General features: G+C 40.9%; 2 protein-coding genes across 3 annotated transcripts in view; one reads left to right on the top strand and one right to left on the bottom strand.

Moving 5' to 3' along the window:
- Positions 1–229: 229 nt before the first annotated feature.
- The window catches only part of LOC112556267 (islet cell autoantigen 1-like), a 29825-nt gene continuing 8285 nt past the window's right edge, over positions 230–21769 (bottom strand). The window contains 3 exon segments of the mRNA XM_025225109.1: positions 230–4911; positions 6726–6856; positions 7204–7461. Coding sequence (XP_025080894.1) covers positions 4843–4911; positions 6726–6856; positions 7204–7461 — 458 coding nt within the window. The 3' untranslated portion in view covers positions 230–4842.
- On the top strand, positions 7494–21747 carry LOC112556257 (tripartite motif-containing protein 3-like). Of its 2 annotated transcripts, XM_025225088.1 has the most exons (3): positions 7494–10450; positions 16611–18614; positions 19321–21747. In XM_025225088.1, exons 2-3 carry the CDS (start codon positions 16906–16908, stop codon positions 19511–19513), a joined length of 1902 nt encoding a protein of 633 aa, XP_025080873.1. In that variant the 5' UTR covers positions 7494–10450; positions 16611–16905; the 3' UTR covers positions 19514–21747. The 2 variants fall into 2 exon arrangements, with proteins under 2 accessions (XP_025080873.1, XP_025080883.1); XM_025225098.1 differs by lacking the exon at positions 7494–10450 and having other exon boundaries at positions 16067–18614.

Genomic DNA, 21769 nt, shown 5'->3' with positions numbered 1-21769 from the left:
CTGTCATCACCAGCATTATCCTTTCTTACTTTCATGGAGACATGCGATAAGGTCCAAAATTGACTCCAATGAAGCACAAACATGCTTCCTCCTTTCTTGTCAGTTTTTTTGGGTCAGTCCATGAAAACTCAGTGAATTAGCTAGCTCTCAGGCTCAAGTGCTCAAAAGTAGCTCTTGCACACATATGCATTCATATTTCGCTTGTAATTTTTATCAACAAACACAAAAAGAATGAACAGTATTCTTTATGCATCATCCCATTTGACCTTAGTGGATAGGGCAAAAAGTTGTATATTGCAAATAATATATGCTCATATAACCAAAGTCATATACACATAACTTTATATCCCCATGCAGCTCTCCAGGTAAAAAATAAACATTAGTACATAAAAAGTGGCAGTTGGGTTTAGATGCTGAACGCACTGAATGGCAAAGTTATTGAAAAAAATGTATGTGAGACTTAGAGGAAAGGATGCAAATGTGTATACTTGAAAAATAAATTGAGAGACTATCCACATGTAACATTCATTTTCTCCATAACCTGCCTCTCCTAAATAGAAAGTCACAACAGTTTACGGCAGTTGCTGATAAAATTCAATTAACACTTGACTCTCCATTGTTTCTCATGTTCACAGGGCTGTCTGCTTTGCCATGATGTAGCAAGCTGCTGGTTCAGCGTACAACACCAATTTCTCTCATCCCCCTCCATTATTCTCATTATGAGCTTTGTGAAGTGTTCTTACAGCACAGCCAATAGCACTGGCATTACTGATTTTACACTCCACCACACTCTGCAGTATTTATAATGAACAATCCTGCAAATAAAATGGTATGAGCAAAAAGGTGGCCAGATTATTCCTAGTGGCACGAACGGTGGATAGGCTACATCTTGGGATATACAACCTAAATGACATACAGTACTGCCCAGATAACTCAGAAGGAAGCAGCCAATAACTGAGATGGATTTTAAACAAACATTAGCATGAGAAGTATGCTAAAGTTAAAGATTGGGGGAAGACATGTGAGGGCCAAATGCACTGAATGATATATTGTCTTCATAATACCACTCAGGATCTGAAGATACTTGTTGCAAGATCAAATGCAGGGAGAAAAAAGAACAGTGTGTAAAATATGCAACAGTACTGTTGCCACGTGGCACATAAAAATTCAACAATCAACAGAATGCATGACAGAAATTAATACAGCTGTCAAGAGATCATAAAGCAAGGAAAAAGTGAGCAGGGTGAGTCAAAGTTTCCAAAATAAAAATTGTATCATAGTATATAACAAAAAACATTACTGGTTTCACCAACAACTGGAATGAGTGTATTTTAAAAACACCAAAAAAATTCCAAGTAGTCATAAAATGGAGGGAGCAGATCTACCTTTTTTGTATAACTTAAAACATTTCTAAAAACAAAGGTACTGACGGGGCTGTAAAAGGAAACGCATATGGCTGTTCAAATGAGCATTCTTTCAAAGACAACAACTCATGTAGAACAATTCTTGTGCTTTGCACATGAAAGGACGTACAATGAAACAACAAAAGATATCCTAGTAACAATAATGCCAAACAAGGAAATAATAGACACAATTCTGTGACTGTGACTAAGTATCAAATTAAGCTACAACTTTCATTTGCGATGGCACAGGACACCATGACACTTTGTACAAAGGAGTAAAGGGGACAGAAATCAGGGTCATGATGTTTTTACTACCTTTAGGATGTACACCATAGCATCTATCAACACCTGTCATGGCGTTGAAAGCCCTCGTTAACAAAAGCTGTTCCCAGATTAACAACATATATTTAACCTTGTGAACAAAATCAGCATAAGGAAATAAACTGATTTTCATTTATTAAGAAATTATTAATTTAAATTAAAGAAACTACATAAACAGGACACATAATCTTTTGTGAACCAGCAAAATGTTGATAGTATGTATTACTTGAACAAAGCATGCAGTTTCATGGACCAATTATGTAGATGGTGTGTAAGTTTAAGGCTGGGCAGGTTATTCGAACAAGTCATAAATAATCAGATAGTAATTTTTCACTTGTGATACAAGATTATTATTTGTATCTGAGCAAATAAAACTGGCTCTCCATGTATTCAAGATGCTCTACAATAATCTTGGGATGGGACAGGGGCAAAGTGTATGTTCAGGAGATTGAACACACAAAACAATGGAGACTCACTTTGACAGCAAAGCAGTAAAATAAAAGTTGATGTTATTACAGTTAGCACGTCCATTCATAGCATGTCCACCAAAACCACCAAGCATGCTGCATCCCTATTATTGGTGACTGAACATTCCAGCCAGTGTTCAAGCCACTCCTGATTAAGCTTCTAGAATTTACTAATAATGAACACAAATTTGATGCACTTAAGATGAAACTGGTTGCAAGGTGAATGGAAGGTTTATTAATAACTAGAGTTTTAAACTACTAATTTTCAAATCATACAATTTATATTCTGCAAACAATAACCAAATCCTATTCCCTTTTTTTCTCTCTGAATTAAGTACAGCCCAGTCACAAACAGCACTACATCTATTAAGCAGTAGTTTAAACTAAGTAATCAAACTTGTTTAGTGACAGTTTCATTCATGTACCTGAACACAAACTGTAGGTGCATGCCTGCTGCAGCCACAGATGCATGTATGTGCACACACACATATATGCACAACAAGTTTGAGTCTGTGATTGTTTCATTGCACTTGATAAACAGAACTGGTTGCTGTCTCAGCTGCTGAGTCACCATTTATACAGTATGCACCTTCAAAATACTGTTTAGTACCATTTTCTTTGTGAAAAATATACTTAAAGGAATGCAAATAAAAGCACACTAAATTCATCACGCAGATTTTACTGGTGATCTGATCTAAGCCTGCTTGACTGGAACAACATGCTCACAAGGAATTTTTCATTGTCAGAGATATTCAGATTTTCAAGTTATTGGTCAGTAGTTTTTGCACAGCATAAAAATGGAAAAGGTTTTATAATCATGTGCAGAAAAAAGAAAACTGTTTGATTATAAAGAAATGCACATTTGTCCCTGAAATATTTAAAGGTTTTGCTATGACAGCTGGTAATGATTAAAAACGGTGTCACATTAGTGTATTAGTTTTGGTGGTTTTATGATGCCCTCAAGATTAATACATGACTAATAGGTTTTTGTAATTTGTCATCAGATAACCAACACTATGCAGTGACGCACAAGGGAAGAGTTTCAGCATTAGCTTAAAGGCAGTGTCTGATGAAGACTTGCAGTCACATGATGTGCTAATAGCCATTCAGTGCTGAGGTTGCCACAGTCAGGTCATCCATACTCATGCAATTCCTTGAAGATAAACATTTAGTAAGGGCAGTACAGTTACATTCAGGACAAAATTAAATTAAATCAATTTAAATTTAAATCAATCAATTAAAACTGTTCTTTTCATGGAGTAGTTAAAAACTAACAGGTCAAAGACATGACAGCAAGCAAATATACACATCCTAAAGCCAAAGTTACCATAGTGATTTTTATTTAGAAAAAAGGGGAAAGAGTATGAATTTTAAAGCTGCAACCTAAGAAAAAATTCCATCTAATCCATGAGTGACAACTTTCACAAAGCCACTAACACCACTCAACTTGTAACTGCATGTAACAGCATCTCAAAGTAAATTCAACTTCAGTCATTCATATACACATAACAATTTTTATGCAACACAGAGAGGAAATTTTCCTCTTTCAAATTTTTTTTCTCTTGTTACCATTTAAAACTGGACCCACAACTTTGTGCCTTCTTACAAATAGACTAAGAATGAAAAACAAACATTATCAATCATAAAGCTATCTTCCCAGATGGAATGTAAACAGATCTGTAAAAAAATGGATTAAATGCAGAAAAAAAATGAAGAAAAAAAAAGGTCCTTCACAGATCACAGATGTACATGAAACTAAACTTGAGACTGCAATGTCAGACACGACTGCCTCTTAGTCAAGGCATACAGTAAAAATAACAGAACAACATCCAGTAAAAAGTTAGACCTTGGATAAGCATACTTTGGATAGACAGTTTCTGATGCTAGCTTCAAACCACCATCAGTGATCCATTCCATAGCTTATCTCTTACTGCTGAAATACTAGAAATGTACTTGAGTTCCTCTCAAGGCCATGGGGTGTCCCAGCAGTCATGTTCTCCCAATATCTTCTTGTGTTCCCTTACTCTATGAACTTGAGCTTCACTCCTCATGTGATATCTCAAGAAAGGCAGCAAAGACTGTAACAGCACAACCTCAGGTCTTGGGTTTTTTTCTTTTACGAGAACAGTTACTGTTGCTGGCCTACTGTTTGCTAAACCTAATTCATCAACGACACCTACAATCTATGTTTCCTCTATGTGTTTTAATACTTAAATGATACCTTGCCATTCTACATACAAACTTGTTGAGATCCCAAAATTACAACTCACTGATTCATATGTACATTCATCTGTATTTTAGAGAAAGATACATGTATTGTGCTTTAATGGCAGGTCTATGTTGAATTACAAGAAATATTACTTCTATACTTGATGTGTTTAAGAAATGTACCTAGGAAAAACAAAAGACAAAGTTAACCTATCTGAAGAATCTTGAGACCATATCAGCTGAACATATTGCCACTTCGTATGTATTACCATATAGGACAGTTGATGCTATGGCTTAAATTTTGTTTAACTAAATCCAACACCAAGTATTGTACATAAAACAAAAACTTGATGAAAACTAATCAAATTAAACATGCTCAAGTCTTGAGTAGTCAGGTCAAGCATTATGCATCGGAAATGTCTTCTGTTTTCCGACCAATGGCATCAGGATTTGACAAAGGGTCGAAGGTCAGCAAAGAGATTGAACCAAGCAGACATGTCACCTTTTTGACCCTGTAACAATCACAACAGGATAACATTCAGTCTTTAAAATCGGAAACCAAGAAAATAAAACTAAATACAAAATGAACATCCAATAAACATTTTAGTAAGGACCCCATGACTCACAGTAAATCAGTTTGCTATTTGTTGGGAATAAGATTTTCTGTAAACTGCATGCTTTATTACATGAACAAAGTCATCTTACAATACACTACAACTTTATTAATTCACAAGGGCAATTACAGGTAAGATTTATAGATACTCATGTGCTAGCAATATACAGATGAATTCATGTACATCTTGACTACAGTGAATAAAGTGTATACTCTCTCTATACATATGTACACTTAGGCTAACACAACACCCCATCAAGTAGAATTTATAAAGCATATGGCATGTGGAGAAAATGAGTTGATATAATGATTCGTTCTGCTTACAGACATTATCTGTGGCCAGCACACGAGAATGAGAATTCACATGCCAACACATGATCAAGAATAGTGAGGATACAGGATTTGCTGATTGCTTACGACTGCTAAGTCCCTCTGCTTTATCTTGGAACAGATATTAACAAGGAAGACAAGACTGTTCCTGTTCCCTAGAGAGAAGTTGTGGAACCGAGAGATGAAAGAAAAAGTGATGGGACTTCAATGAAGAACTGATAGAACAATGGAAATGACAGAACTGACAGAAAAAGACCTGAGTTTCTGTAGAAGGTACAGATGCTGCTGGCCCTTATTGAAGATCATGTCATTGTTGATGTCCCATTTAAGGTGATCATCGAAGATAGTACCTAAATATTTATAAGAGTTGACTTTCGACAAATAATATCCCACTTTTCATTCATCTTTAATTGAAACATTACTAAGAGCTGATCATTTCTGTTGCCCATTTCTAAAGAGTTGCCAAGTAGGTCCTTTCATTGCATGTGTTTAGATCTCTGTATGTTGTACAAGACTTCATATTAAAGCATACAATATTCCTTTTCTTGCATCTCAGCATTTAAAATTCCTTGCCATGGTTCTTTTGATATATGTGTCTCAGTATGGTTGGTATTCATACAAATTCTTCCCTAAATATCTTACAAAACTGACAGCCTCTCGCCACTTTCCCTCTATCAGCGTAGAGGGGACAAGCAGTTATTTAAGTGTTCACCCCGATAGTTTAGTTTATTCCTTATTTTAGTTTAAGGATAAGTGATCTGTTCACAAGGGGTCTGAAAATTTGTGTTGGGTTATCCAGTCTGGCCATGCTGCAGATGACATTCTAAACAATGCATGTCTTCATCTTCATTCTTTCCCCATTGTTCGCATGCAGTTATCTCCAGTTTGAATGAATGGCTGAAATCATCAAATCGTGTTATGTTTTTTTTAGAACACATAGTGTGAGAAATGGATGATAAGGACAACAGGCAAGCCCCAGCCTTGTTTAGGTAGTGCTCAGGTAGTGAACCTGCATATGTTATTTCTACCAAGTCTGAGCCTGCTATGTTGACAATATTTTATGTTCATCACTCACATCATGGCATGATCAGTGTGATTAGTGTTTAGGTTGGATTTACTGTAATTTCTTATTTGATGCTGACAAAATATGTGATCCTCAAAAGAAACTTCACATCCCTGTCTGACATATTTTACACCTACAGCTGACTATTCTTTGTCTGACAATATATTTTCCTGACCTGCTGCAGTGGACAAAAAGCTGCAACAGATGATGTTGGCACTGGACTGTCATAATTACAATTTTGCATGTCAAAGGATAAATTAACTGGCTGAAGATGCAGCAGCACTGCATTAGGGCTTCAAGAGCCTCAGACTGTCTTTTACCTTTTTTGGTTGCTGTTGTTGTTTGGATTTGGCAACTGCTGCTTGCTGTCTTGGCCCTTGTTCTTGCTGAGGACCTGAAGGAACTGGCATCATCCCCATGGCTCCAAGTGGTGGTGGAAGGATGCCTCCTCCTGCAGCAGTGAGATCACACTGTTTCACTTAAAAGACTTTCTCCAAACTCACAGCTAAAAAAATCTTTAAAAACTCTTAACAAAAAACATAAAAGATATCACCTGAAGTATGTGTCAATTACTTTCAAAATTTTTGCTTACAAAATTGTTGGTAGACAATACAAACAACTGAGAGGGAAATATACTGGTGATGGCTTATCTTTTCAACCTGTTATACCACAGAAGACTTTTTACTTTCAACTTTGGTTCTTTTCTCTATTTAGTGTAAAACAGATGTGTGAGTAATGTGAGCCACTCATATGTCCAAGATTGAGTAAAGTCAGAGGTAAGTGTAGTGGACCACTGACCTGGCCCAAGACTAAGGCCGGCCAGCTGTGAGTCCAGGAGACTGGAGGGCATGAACTCTGCCTGCTGTCTTGAGGAGTCTCGCTCAGCTGGAACGGTGTCAGGTGTGATGTTTAAGGAACCACCAAATACAGCTTGCCATTCTTGAGTGAATTCATCTTCTCCAGTAGATGGGGCATTGAGTATTTCATTCAAAAGGGAAAGATCATCTTTTTCAATATCTTCTGGCTCTAAAGGGCCAGTCAGAAGATCTTTGTTACCTGCAAACATTTAAGACAATTATTTCACAGGTGGAATAATGATTTTGTACTGGTTAGCATCATTTTATCCCATAAAATACATACACTCATGAACACACAACCTCCTAAAACACACAGAGATGTACTGGAACTGTTGGTGCTAAGCTGACTAAGCCCAATTCCACGATTAATGGACAGGACTGCCTCAGAAAACAAGCTGGAGGGAACCTCATTGTGCCCTGTGATATTTTATTGACAGCAGAGGCTGAAAGAGGTCAGCTGGGTGAAAAGGTTCATGATGATTCCAGGAGCCTTCTGTTTGACTGAGAACAGAGAAGCAACAGACTGAAAATCACAGCCAGTAGTCCTGGATAATATATTTGAGCTACTACTTTTTCTGAGCAGTTGTACCAGACAATGAAAGAGAAACAAAGGATGCTGTCAATCCCAGAATGATAGAAACAAGCCATGCCCTTGGCCTTGCTAAAGTTTCACAGAATTCTTATCAAGTGCAGTCACTGCTGTCACTTCTCTATGAAATGATGTGGTCACATTCCAACTCAGGTCATTAGAGACACTTATTCCAGGAAATTTGAAGAATGTGATCTGATTGACACTCACCAGAAGAGGAACTTTCCTTTGCCTAAAATCAATCATTCACTTCCTTTGATGTTTGTTGTTGTTGCTACACATTTAGATTGAAGTTACTACTAACACACTTGTCTACACTCTGGACTTCACTCCTTTAAGTCAATTCATCAGTTACAGAAATGATGTCTCTAATAGTTGTGTCATCAGAGAATTTGTCAACCTGAACAGAACAGACAGATTCACCAATGTGCCCTCATTAGTAAACAAAGTAAAGAGAAGACAGAATAGAACAAACCTGAGCACCAGCATTCAGTACTCTGGAGGCAGACACCTTACCACTGGGCATGACAATCTGAGGACAGTCTAACAGAAACTCAAGTACCTAATGACAGATGGGCTGATCCATCTTTTAAGACTAGTTTCTCATATAGCTTGTGCGGGATAAGGGTATTGAAAGCACTAAAAAATCTATACACAGCACTCAAGCATATGTATGTGGAGTGTCCAGATGCTGCAGCATGAAGTCCAAGGGTGGCTGCATCCTCCACTGACCTGTTGGCATGGTATGCAAACTGGAGTGGGTCAGACAACCAAATGGCACGTAACTGCCTTCAAGCGGTGCAAAACCAACCGATCGAAGAACCAACCGATCAAAACCTTCATAATACAGTACCAATGTGTGACCAATGGTTACTTGTGGGCGAATGAGAATGGCATACAGACCAGGGCAGAAGTGACTACAGTAACTGTTAATTATCCAGGATTAACATCAACATCATATTCATCTGACACCCATTTCCCTTACGCCCTCTAGCCAAGTTTAAGGCTGTCGGGTCCAGTCGCTGTCAGTTCTCCTATAATCAGAAAAGGTACCGCTGGAGGGAGGGGGATTAAACAAGACGCCTCCCTCCTCGCGCACACCCCTATAACAGTGGGAATTCGATACTAAATGACCGGGTACTCAAGCAACTACACCCGCTATCAGCTGGCCGCTCGCAACAGGACAGGCAATATCCGCCCCCTTCCCCAATCCCTCCCATTGCTGCAACGCGCTGAATACTCAAGTATGGCCATGTGCGCAGTCGGCCAAAAGTCAAATTCTGACACAATACTGACTTGCTAAGAACCCTTTGTGACAAAAGTCTGGCGCTGCTGCCGACCCCGATAGTGTCACGTGACCAGAATGCTGCACGGCAAGGTATGACCTCTCACCTGCTGCCGTCTATTAGTCCTACATACTGTCATGTCCACGCTCTTAATTCCGTTATTTCATGATAACTGGGGATTGGTGACAAATTACAGTGGGCGTATCACATGCATCGTCTCAATCATTACAACCGTGTAATACTGGATATAACATCGCCGCCTGCAACAGGTAGCCTTGGACTGGCTGAAATGGCCGGTGCTGCGGTTTATAGGGGAAAGGTCTGTATATAACAATAGTTTAGTTGCTCAGTACAAATCGAAGCTTGTGGGTTTATATCACTAATGGCATTCAATGGTGCTTCAGTATTTTCACTAAGAAAGGTGCACTTTTAAAACATTAGGCCTGAAGTGCATCAAGAACAGGCACTCACGCAGTGACAGACAGAACTGTCTTTGTGTGTACACCTGAGTAAAGACATTTTCACCGCAGTTTCATAATCTCTTGCCAAACATTACCCAATCTAGCAGCTGTGTTAGTGAATGTTCTCTGAACTCTTTCATATTACTGTATGAAAGCCGTACACATGTACCCACGCAAACCTCTCTCCTACCTGAGCAATAATTTCAATGGCCATTGCTACACAGGAATCGACCTATACAATAGTGATCACACACACTACTGAAAATATGTATATCCTCAGCTGGCTGATCTCAATGTTCTCGCGGTGACCGATGGAGGAAGGATGACAAGGCCGAGAAAACTGCAGTACGCGGAGGACGGACTGACAAACAGCTCAGGGAAGCAGGTGTCACACACAGTTCCACACACACTGTCAAGCTAGGCATAGGATCCTCAAGTGTCTGGGTGACGAACGCTTGACCACTACACTAGCTGACGAGTGAGTGCAGTTAGCAACAGGCACCAAGTCAGGTGGTTGATGATTGTTCTCCTCTCTGTGCCTGGCGACCAGCCAACCAACGCCAGGCTGCCGACGACAGCAGCAACGGTCTGACGACAAGCTCCTCCTGCTACGGTTCCACGCCCCCTCACCGACACGACCAGTGGCACTACAACCTGAGGTCTGCCACCCAGACATTAGAGGTTCGGATCTGAGCACGTCTCTCTCTCTCGGTGACACCTTTTATAGGGCTATACTACTAGTTCGTGGAGCTAGAGCCGAGTAGCCAAGAGCCAAGCTAAACAACCAACCCACCCGACGGGGCCTCTGGAGTCTGCCTTATACACTTCTTTTTTGTGCAACCAGACAAGCGCGTAAGTTGTGTTCTTACAACTCATTTCTCATATTGTGCCTATGGTGAAATGTCAGATGTACTTATTTTCTGTCGCATTTTTATTATATGACGACATGTCGAAAATACGATGGACTCTGCTCCCAGCAAAGAATGAAAATGTAAACGTGATACTACAGGTGACGGTGCGCGGTCCTGTAGTGCAAGTCCAACTGGGGCCCAGACGCCCTCCACATCAAAAATTGTTTTACCTGTCTCACACCTGTCTGTGGCAAGCCCTCATGGATGTCTTTATTACTGTACTTATAGCTTTGTATGAGTCCCATGTTTAAAACAAAGTCATCGTCAAACCACTAAACCTTCGTGTCGTTTTTCCTCCGAGCAGCACGCGACAAGCTGTTTGTAGCACTGTTGTTTCTGTCACTCACTTGTTGTTATACACACGACATCAAACGAATGAGCTGAGCTCACGACCTTCTCTTACCTAAAGCTTGCGACCACTAAATAACCATTTCGGTACCATTCCATGGTCACATGACGTAGCAATGACACCGACATCGTTACAAAACTGGTAAATCAGAAATGCCAAATCTTGATAGGAATGTCAGCTAAAAACCCTGAGAAATTTGTTAAAGACACAATCATCAGGCTAGACGATAACATGGTGACGCCAAAACGTCCTCACCACTGCGTGAAAGAGTTTCACACCACATTTCTAAACATCCAGATAGCTTTGAAAAAGCTAACTCCTCTATCCACGTCGGGTAAAATGTTTCTTTGAAAAAGGTTTTACCAACTATAGCATAGTAGAGCGCTTTCTGATGTTAAAATATACAACTAGTCCCCTACTTACGAACGTTCGAGTTACGAACTTTGGTACATACGAACAAAAGTTGTCTTCGAGCTCAAAAGTAGTTCGTAAGGATTGTCTTCACGTTTAATTATTGGACAGACAGTTCTGTGGCGGCAGCAGGAGGGAGCGTATGTATTATTTATATCGGTACGTCCGAGAGTAAAGCTGGCTGTACATGTTATCACAACGTCTGTCCCAGTACCGACTTACGAACAAACGTACATACAAACAGCCTCCTGGAACGGAACCTGTTCGTTAAGTTGTGGACTCACTGTACACGAGGATCGTTAATAGCAGACTGTCAGCCTGACAGGAGCAGACCGCCCCCACTTGCCGGCCCCAATGGTGTGTACACTCATGTCAAGAGTCGCAACACTGTAGCTGGGCGGCGACACACCCAAACACCTGCTTCAAAGGAAAGGTGAAGAGGGCCGTTGAGGTTGTCGCTGGCAGCACAGGCACGTGGACCCATTCTTATCAGGACTCGTGGATTCTCCACAACAGCCGGGGTTCGCGACTGTCGGCTCTTGTACTGCAAACGACGTGAGTTGCGGAGAAATCCACAGCTCAGCGTCTCTGTCAGTTACTATGCTTCGGCATTAACATCGAAAGCCAGACAAATAAAGTGCATGGGAAATATCAATGAATGAAATGGAGGCAAGGGCTTGAAGTGAACAGGTAGATATTAGTATTTGATCGTCTTCCGTTCACGCTTTCCTGCTACGTGGGACTCACTATCGCATATACCTTTCAAAAGAAATGGTTATAGACTCTTCTCTAGGTATGTTTGGTAGAAAGACATTTTTATGACGAAGATGCCTCCATACCACTGCAAAATGCTTTCTCTCTAGCTCTTACATCCAATCCATTCTCTCACTCGCACGTCCCCAACCAACCAGGCATTGCTCCCTGGTGAATTAATATCCCTCAAATGACGCCAGCAATACAAAGACTCGGGGTAGAATGCACCGTGAAAAAAAAAAATCCTCTTTTCATTGCCTCCGTGCTTCCCACTCATTTATCAGTCGCTGAATTCAACCTGCCACCCGAAAGAGCCTGGTCGAAGCGTGCTGCACACAGCAGATTTCCCCTACTCCCACCCGCTACCCTCCGCCACACGTGGACGCGCGGAAAGGAAACTTTCCAGCAGCCAGAAATGTCAAGAATCAAGAACGTGTCGGCCGTTTGAAAAGTGCCGCTACTTTCGATTAAGCGAACACTTCAACTTTTCAGTCGCCGCTCTCCATTGAGCACTGGAGCTCACATCGAGTCCTCACGTGCACGTGCTGCTTGTCACCACCTTGCCCTTGGCAGCTTATCTATACCCGGGTTACCCTCCCCTTCACAGCCTCTACAGCAACGTGCAGGCGCTGATATCGGCCGGCACTCGAGAGGGTGTTAAGCCTCCGGCCGTACCCAGACCGCCGCCTGAGCCCTACCCGTCCATCACGCTGTCAGCCAAGTCCCAGGGCACACCCACAGTCAACGCCAAGTAATCATAGCTAGTGCTGGAACGATGCAAGGCGACTCCTAAAATTACAATGGCCTTCTCTGGACATCACGCAAACGATGATTTGCTTTCCATCCATTGCTGTGGACTGTGATGAGTGCTATAAACTAAAATAATGTCACAATTGTAACACCCACATCCAGGCCCGGTTCTACCTATTAGGCGAACTAGGCAGTCGCCTAGGGCGCAGCGACCGAGGGGGGCGGAAAAAATGGCTGCTTTTTTTTTTTTTTTTTTAATGAATAATTTTAGGGAAAAATGTCATTTTCACAAAATGATATTAGCAGGATACCTTTCCTCTGCTTGTAGACTGACCACCACGCTAGTTTCTCAGTACATGTATGACAGGAAAACCCCATTATCGCATTATCCCAGGGCGCACCTGCAGTGACCACAGCTAACCGGCAGGCAAGTAGAGGGCGGGAGAGGGGCGGGGAAGGGCGGCGTTGGTGGAAGGCACCTTTTCCTCAGCTTGTAGGTTGACTTCACCACCGAGTTTCTCAGTTCATGTAGTGATGTAGTACAGGAAAACCCATTATTACAGGGCGCACTTGAAGTGACCAGCTAACCAGCGGGGAAGGAGAGGGCGGAGAATAGACAGCGGAGGGGCGGGTTGGTGGATGGAGCTTGGTCAGTGCGGACCCCTAGGATGGAGTGGACCGCATTCCACTAATACCAAGCTCACCTTTCTTTCCTCTATGTTACTATTGAAGAGGTTCCACACTTATGCATTGAAAACACTGCAGCTGATATCAGGGACAACAACACTGACTGGAGTTTGCTACGCGAGTTTCTCTGTGGTTATGACAACTGTTTTATGCTCAGTATTGTTTACACTTACGAACTTTCAACCCGAAGGAACTTACCTAATGTCACCAACGCGTTCTTAGTTAATAAGAGTATTAAAGTCTTTCGCAGACGAACATCAAGGCAGAGCCATTTGAAGTTTATAGCATATCTATTTACTGACACTGATGACCTATAGTCTTGTACTTACTGTTGTGACTCATGGTCGTGAATATTTAACTTTCTTATTAATTATGAAATTTCTGTTCGATTGGTGCATTACGCTTTAGTTGTCAAATTGTAATGTTTATTTTTATTATCTAAGAGTGCATCTGTTTGTCTACAGTTTGAATGGCTAGCTTGTTGTTATGCTCCATTGACAGAATATTTGAAATTGGTTATTAAGAGATAATGCGTACTAAGACCTACAGTCTATATACTTCTCTTGTTTTCAACAAACCCTATGCTGGACACCACGCAGTGTTGATCACTGGACTGTGTTTGGGGAGCTGCCCTGACACCATGATTTACAACTTTGTATTGTTAGTGTCCAGAAAACTCTCTCTTGACAGACTCTCTCATTGCCCGCCCACCTGTGAGGTGTGACTTTGGATGGGAACAAAGTAGCTGCTATCAGGGTGGTCTAGATGCTGGAAGCTGTGATCAGCTTGAGTTTTACACCACACAGCAAAATAAGACCAGAGCAAGGTGCTACACATTTCTTGTCTCCATCAGTGTGCACTCCATAAAACCTTTTACACGAGTGTTTGAAATCCCCTACTCATAAGTGTAGGTCTGATTTGGGAGGCATGCAAGCATCCATGTGTGTATGATGCACGCCTGCAATTGAAAAACAGACGTACTTTTTCTTGACAAAAAGTAGTTCTTACTTATAAGTTATTAATCAAATCTGCAGCAAATTCTCGAAAAAGATTTAATTTTAGTAAGCCATTCTTTGACACTTCTGGGTTCTAATGCCTCTGGTCGTAATGAGTTCTTGTAGAAAACCACTTTTCTACTATTTTTAAGCAGCAAACATGTAGACAGTTCGGTTTTACTTGTTAGTTCATCTGTAAGATGAGAAAGAAGAGAACCATTGAAAGGACTTGCCGATGGAGGTGCTATAGGTGGACAGGCCCACAGGTAGCGATAAATCTGTCACAGTTAATGACCAGTCGGATCAGATTAGAAGACTGGACAAAGAAGGTGGTGCGATGTTACTTGATAGTTGTCCGTGAGATGAGAAAGAGAGATGAGAGAAAGATTGAAAGGACCTCAGTGGGGTGGCTTAGTGGAGAAGGGTAGAGATAAATCTCTACCACTTTAAAGAAAGTCAGATCACATTACCAGGGCTGGACAGCCAGAAACTGGGGAAGAGGTAGTTGTAACTTTGACCCACAGGACGATGTAAAAACCTCACTTTTCTGAGCGGCTGCAGACATCTCCTGCTGCTGTTTGAATTTACTTTGTAATCGTCTGTTCGGGTGCTTGGAGCGATCATCCTTCCACAGCTGAGTCAGTAAAGGTTGTGAACTGCATTTAGCCGTGCCAGACTGAACAGTGCTACTGTCTACAGCCACTTCATGAGAGTTTGTACAGATAAGTTCGCATGAATTTTATACACTGTGACATAGCTGTTTATAGTTTATTAACACGATTTATGTCTTTCTTTACATTAATTTCATTTCCTTATTTCTTATAGTGCTTATTTTGATTGTGTGGATGCAACGGGTTGCGATGGCGGTGGTGTAACTTTTTGCAAAACTGTTCATTGCACAAACGGGTCCGTGACAGTCTGGTGGTCTTTATCACATCACAATCGCCTTGAGTTCTGAGACAGACCGCCGCAAGCATTACTGGTGATATTTCAGCCTAGCTTTCAATTGTTTGAACTGCGTCCATTGAAGACAGATTTAAACAGATTCAGGAGCACAGTGCATTATTTGGATTTCTTTATGATATCCAAAGCATTTCTGAAAAACCAACGAAGGACATTCTACTATCATGCGAGGTCTTGGCAAAGGCACTAATGCACAGAGACAGCAAAGACATTGACGCGGAGGAACTCTGTTCTGAATTTCAGGTTGTGGCTAGAAGACTTCCCAAGCCTAAAATGAAACCCAAAGAAGTCTTAACATTCATAATCCAACATAAGCTATTTGATATTGTGCCGAATGTTGTAGTGTCTCTCAGAATTTTATTGATCCTTCCAATTTCTGTTGCCAGTGCAGAACGGAGTTTCTCAAAGTTAAAATTAATTAAAAACTATATGAGATCCACAATGTTGCAAGAGAGACTGACTGGGCTGGCCACCATATCTATTGAGCATGACTTGGCAAATGCACTCAATCTGAAGGAACTGATAACTCGCTTTGCACAGCAAAAAGCAAGAAAAGTGAGGTTTTAAGCATCAATTTCATGAATAGGACTAAATAAATTGCAAAATAAATGATATAACATAGTTCACTTTTTGTGAGGTGGGGGGGGGGGAAGGGGGCGCAGAAATTTTCTTTCGCCTAGGGCGCAACACAGCCTAGCGCCGGCCCTGCCCACATCCATAAAATCCCAGCAGCCTTCTGAAACAATTGTTAGTATAGCGCAGGAGACATCATCTCGATGGTCTGTCTGCAATGTTTGTCAGTCCTTTGACAACCGGCTCTCCTCCTGTCGACACTCACACTTTACGACTTCACATAAGACCCCACAGAAAATTTCCACAACTGGAGTACGGGTCGATGAAGTAAACAGTTTAGTACTTAGAAGCCACCCTCTCCAAAGACGGCTGCTCCATGACAGCTACATCAGGATTGTCACAGCAAGAACGGCAATGGCTGGACAGAATAGGGTGTGCTCAGTCCTCATCCATCCCCCCAACAACTCATACCAGTTAAGGAACAAATTACTGACTTCATTTTCTCAACATTGTTTGTTAAAGTACTTTTTGAATTTTTCTGAAAAGATAAAAAAAACTTTATTTTTCATATATTTGTGTACATTAGCCAATGTGCTCACATGAATACTACTCTTTTTCAGATCATTTTGCCTGCAGAATGCTAACTACTCAAAGACTCAAAACAAAGACTTTAAATTTTGTGGGTAACAGATTTCCAAGGATGTTGAAAACATGGGCACATGTCTCATTGTAATCAACAAATAAAAAAAGGCATTTTTAAACTAAAGGAGCTTAGGAACAATCTGTCAGAGAGGCACCATAAAAAAAAATAAAAATGACAGAAAAGAAACAATTAACTGCAGCTGAACTTATTGAAACCAGCTTCCTGAGCTGCACTCACTGCCACCAGCAGTTCATTGCCCCCACACTGCTGCCATGCCTGCATGTTTTTTGCTCAAAGTGCATTCAGCAGTTGCTGCAGGCAGACACCAACAATGGCCAGCTAAAGTCATCAAGAAGCTTTCAGTGCCCTCTGTGCCAAGAAATTGTGACGATGACGAGTGCCAGCCCCTACACTTCATGGTGACCTTATGTCAACTGCAGACTTACAAGCACCAGGCAGAGCGCACCTGCAGCTACTGTGAATTTGAAGGGCGGACAAAGAAGGCCACCTTTCTGTGCCTGCAGTGTACTGACGATCTGTGTGAGCAGTGTGCAATGGCCCACCGCAAGACGCGCCTCACACGCACCCACGTGCTGGCCCCTTATGAACAAATCAAGCAAGGGCTTTACGACCATGACATTCGCGAGGCCCAGAATTTCCTCTGCTCTCTGCATTCACTTCCGCTGGCTGACTTCTGTGAAGATTGCATGCAACTCGTATGCAAAAGCTGCCGGTCTGGAGAACACAATGACCACCGCTGTGAGTCATCTGAAGCAGCTGTATCAAAGTTTAAGCTACAAGCCAGCAGCTTTGTGCAGGGACTGCAGCGACAGAGCTTGGCCCTTGGTGAACATCAGGCCTTCCTGCACTCTCAGCTGCAGATGGTGAAGGAAAGAGAGGTAACCCTGCGAGATACAGTCCTGCAGCAAGCAGAAGCCATACATGCTCTTGTCACAGCACACTGCAGCACCATGCTGGAACTAATTGAAGCGACCTTCAGGAAGGAGCAAGATGCCATCCAACGTCATAGTGATGACCTGCAGGTGGCCACGCAGTCCCTGAACAACAACGCAGACTTTCTTCAGCACCTGCTGGCACTAGGCTCACCTTGTGAGGTGCTGCAGCTGTCCAATGCCATCATGATCCGTCTCAAGCATCTCTTGCGTATGGAGCCCATGACCAGGACTCAGAACTTTACAGCACACTTCCACCCAGGGCCCACTACACAACAGAACATGCAGATTATGTTCGGAGACCTGAATTTCTACCATGTGCCTCTGAATCAAGAAGAGGTGGAGTCCAGTGGCCATCTGACAATAGCAACGCTGCTGCCAGAGCCACTGAATCCTGCTCAGCTGGTAGACTGTATAGAGGCCAAGCTGGATGATGATGCCAAGGAAGTGTGGCCATCTGGGCTGTGTGTTTACAGAGATCTTATGGTGCTAGTTGACAGAGACAACAAGAAAATAAAGATCTTTGACCACAACTCCAAGGTCCCTAAGCTTAAGTTCCAGTTCTCAGGCATGGCTGAACATAAGCTGGTCAATCCATTTGATGCAGTTTTGTTAAAAAATGGTGTAGTGGTAGTGACAGACTATGGTGCTGAGAAAGTTAAGGTATTTGATGTGACAGGCCGCTGGATTGGGGACATCTGCGGTGATTTCCGGCACCCTAGAGGTATTGCTGTGACTGGCAAAGGCCAGCTTGTAGTGGTTGACAGTTTGCTTCTCCAAGTGACACTGCATGATATGGACAGTGGTCAGCTATTGAGGACCATCCCTGCCACTGACCAGAGTGGCAACAAGTTGCTGGTTGATCCATTTTATGTTACTGTTATGGATGATGACAAGATTATTGTTACAGACCATGCTGCACCAAACATAAAGGTGTTCAGCGTGGAGGGTAAGCATCTGGCCACATATGGGCATTATGGCACCAGTGCAAGCCAAGTCCTAAAACCATTTGGAATTTGTGTTGACAGGTAAGATATGGTGTCTCCAGTACCTGCTTCTACAGGCACTATAAGTACAACCCACCGACAGATTTTAGGTCTTGCTGAAAGAGAGAGATAATTCAGCAAGCTATATTAAATCTATGAAAATCTACTCAAATTAAAAACCCTGAGTGCAGAGCAAGAATACTTCCACAACTTCATAATATTCTGCATACTGCATTGTACTGAAACTACATTAACCTACAAGATTAGATGCAAAACTATAACTGCCCGAAAGACCATTTCCTGTGCAAACTGCAAACAAAAATAACATTCTGGGGACATCTTGAAAGTGTCATAACATCAAGCAAATTAGTCTGAATCTACACAACAGCAAAAGCGATTTCTTCCCATTTCAATAACGCTTTACTCCAGTGGTCTCATACAGTCAAACTTCTGTAAGTCGAAATTCTCCCGAACTTGAATTTTAAACATCAATTGGTTGGTTTCCCAGTAAAGCAATGCATTTTTGCTGGGAACAATGATGCGTGAGCACATGCAGAAATAAAGATAAGTCCACAAAGTGGAAAAATGTTCTTTTTTTCAACGAACTTCCTTAACTTAAACATTCCATAACTCAATTTCGTTTTCAATGGTCCCTTGAAGCTTTGACTGACAGAAGTTCGACTGTACTATAAATCCCCTTTACAAATTGTGGACAAGCAAGGAAAGTTTACCACCACTCCTGTTTCAGGTATGGACAACTACTACTAGCTGACAGTGATAACCATCGAGTTCATCTGCTACTCCCCAATGGCAAGTTCTCCCGTTTTCTTCTGACCCATCGAGACAAAGTGGCCCACCCAGTGACACTAGCAATTGACAGTAATGGGTACCTGGTGGTTGGTGAGGCACTTGGCAAAATAAAAATCTTCAAGTATCTCTAGTAAGATGTCTTTGCTTAGCTTGAAAGTGAAATTTGACAGTTCAAACAGAGAAAACAATATCAATGAAATCTAGGCCAAATTACATGTGAGGTGAATTCTCATTTCAATGCAGTTAAGCAATATTTTTTTTTAAATGTGAACCAGTTCAGACAGTTTAGCATAGGGACTATTCATATTCTTTTAGCTGTTCGGTGTCCATACAATTGTTTCTTCTAAAGTTTCTTTTTATCTTCCATAATACTTCATTTGTGTAACAGAATGGGGACAAGGTAAAGTGCTAAGTTGAGATGTTTATACAGTAAAAACCTCACTATTAAGACTTGCTGACATTCACCAACATTGGGATGTAACTGAGCAGGATCAGCAGGAAAATCTACCAGCCTGCTTTTGTTTCATAAACCATGACTATAAATTCATATTCATTTATTTAAATGTTGAAAATAATCCTCTTAAAACCATATCATTTTGGGATTTTTTTACTACTGTTGTTTCGCTTTTGCTCAGTCACACTTTCTTATTCACCCATTGAGGCATCTGATTGAAGATTTATAGGGGAACTAAGCCAGGTAAAAGCAGTCAATTCATGTACCATGGCAGACAAAGATGCTACTCTCTTAAAATACACTATAGATATTTTTTTTTTAAAATGATTTCAGCGCTCCCAACACCAAATGTTGAATCAACCTGAGGCCAGGCTAAGTGAATGCCCAATCAGCAATAATTGTTCAATGTTAACTGAACGTCTGTATATATATATTTAACACAAACCTCCAAACTAAATAATAAATAATGGTGCAGGCTTCTCTTCTTTCAAATTTGATTGTAAGAGCAAATTACGTTTAAATGCCATTGTGAGATTTGTTCTCTGAATATGCATTACCAAAGCAGTATTTTATGTTTAGTAAAATGGTGGCTAAACTTGCTTAAACAATGGCTTTGTTGTTAACATTTGACATTAATAGCTACTACAGAAGATCAGTGATCGATTCATCTTTTAGGCCTTGACCAATTTTTAATTTTTGGTGTTGGGATGATATAGTCTTATGTGGGATGATACAGTCATGGTGGGGTGGATTCAAGAGATTTAGATGGTTGATATTGTTGGCACAAAATGAGATCAGACAAACAAGCAGACTCTTTCACAATGTATTTATTTTTTTATATTATTTCTGCAGAAATTCATAGTAGGGGTTAACCTTTTGGCCAGAAGCAGTCTATTTTAAAATGTACTGGTTTTTTTTCAACACACGACTTCTGCAAAAAAGTTGTAATGGAGCACAATCTCATGCTTGTAAGTTGCACTGGGAGGTAACTGTAATAGAGATGTTTATGTAACAAAATATGTCCATAAAAAATTGTGGTTATATCCAAGAGAGGTTTGCAATGTGGAAGGAATTCATGAGGTTTCACTGTACTGCAAAAATTACAAATTCCTCCTGGCTTCCAAATAAAAAAACAAAACCTATGCAATTCCTATAATGAGATCTAGTTACTTATCTTTTTTCTGTGAGTGAAAATGTGTGCACATGTGTATAAGTGTTGGTGTGTATGTGTTGTGTATATGTGTAGAGAAGACCTGGGCAAGGGGCGGCCCCTCATGCTGCCCCTTGGGAAAATTAATTGCCCACCCCTGGTGTAGAGGAAGGATTTATTTCTACAGATACACTGTCAGAATCAGACAGAGGAGAGAGAGAACTGTGTATATACATGTTGTATGTGTGTGGAGATAGGATTTATTTCTTGAGATATACTATGCCAGTGAGTCACCAAGAAATAGTATTGTGTATGATGTGTGTGGAGGAAAGATGTATTTCTTGATTTACTATATCAGAGAAGTTGATGTCTCATGACAATGTAAGTAAAGCTAATTATATTTACAATCAAGTTTTAAGCCTCATATACTTTTTATTAGTTAGCATAAGAAGACTACAAGCTCTTTCTTTGAACCTGGCAGGTACATGCCAAAAAGAAAAGTGTGTACCAAAGAGCAAAACAACTCACAATTATAGAAGTACTCAGTTCACTTCACAAGCCACCAAAGATAATACACATGTAGTATGAACTTAACAAAGAAGCTATGATTTAACAAATATTTTTTTTACCTTTAAAACTGTAAATGAATGGGCTTTTATATATATACAGAACATCTGAATCGAACGATGAAGAAATTTCTGAAATGTAGATTATCTGCTAATGCGTTTGATCAACAGCAAATAACAACACCATAATCTGCATTTCCAACAATTCTTCAACATA

The sequence above is a fragment of the Pomacea canaliculata genome, linkage group LG1 (assembly GCF_003073045.1).
Source record: "Pomacea canaliculata isolate SZHN2017 linkage group LG1, ASM307304v1, whole genome shotgun sequence".
Classification (NCBI taxonomy): domain Eukaryota; kingdom Metazoa; phylum Mollusca; class Gastropoda; order Architaenioglossa; family Ampullariidae; genus Pomacea; species Pomacea canaliculata.
This window is presented reverse-complemented; position numbering and strand designations above follow the sequence as displayed.

Coding starts and splice junctions, on each gene's coding strand:
- LOC112556257 (XM_025225088.1), top strand. CDS start 16,906: ATGCCTGCATGTTTTTTGCTCAAAGTGCATTCAGCAGTTGCTGCAGGC. Junction 18,615..19,320: donor TTTGGAATTTGTGTTGACAG/GTAAGATATGGT, acceptor CTCCTGTTTCAG/GTATGGACAACTACTACTAG.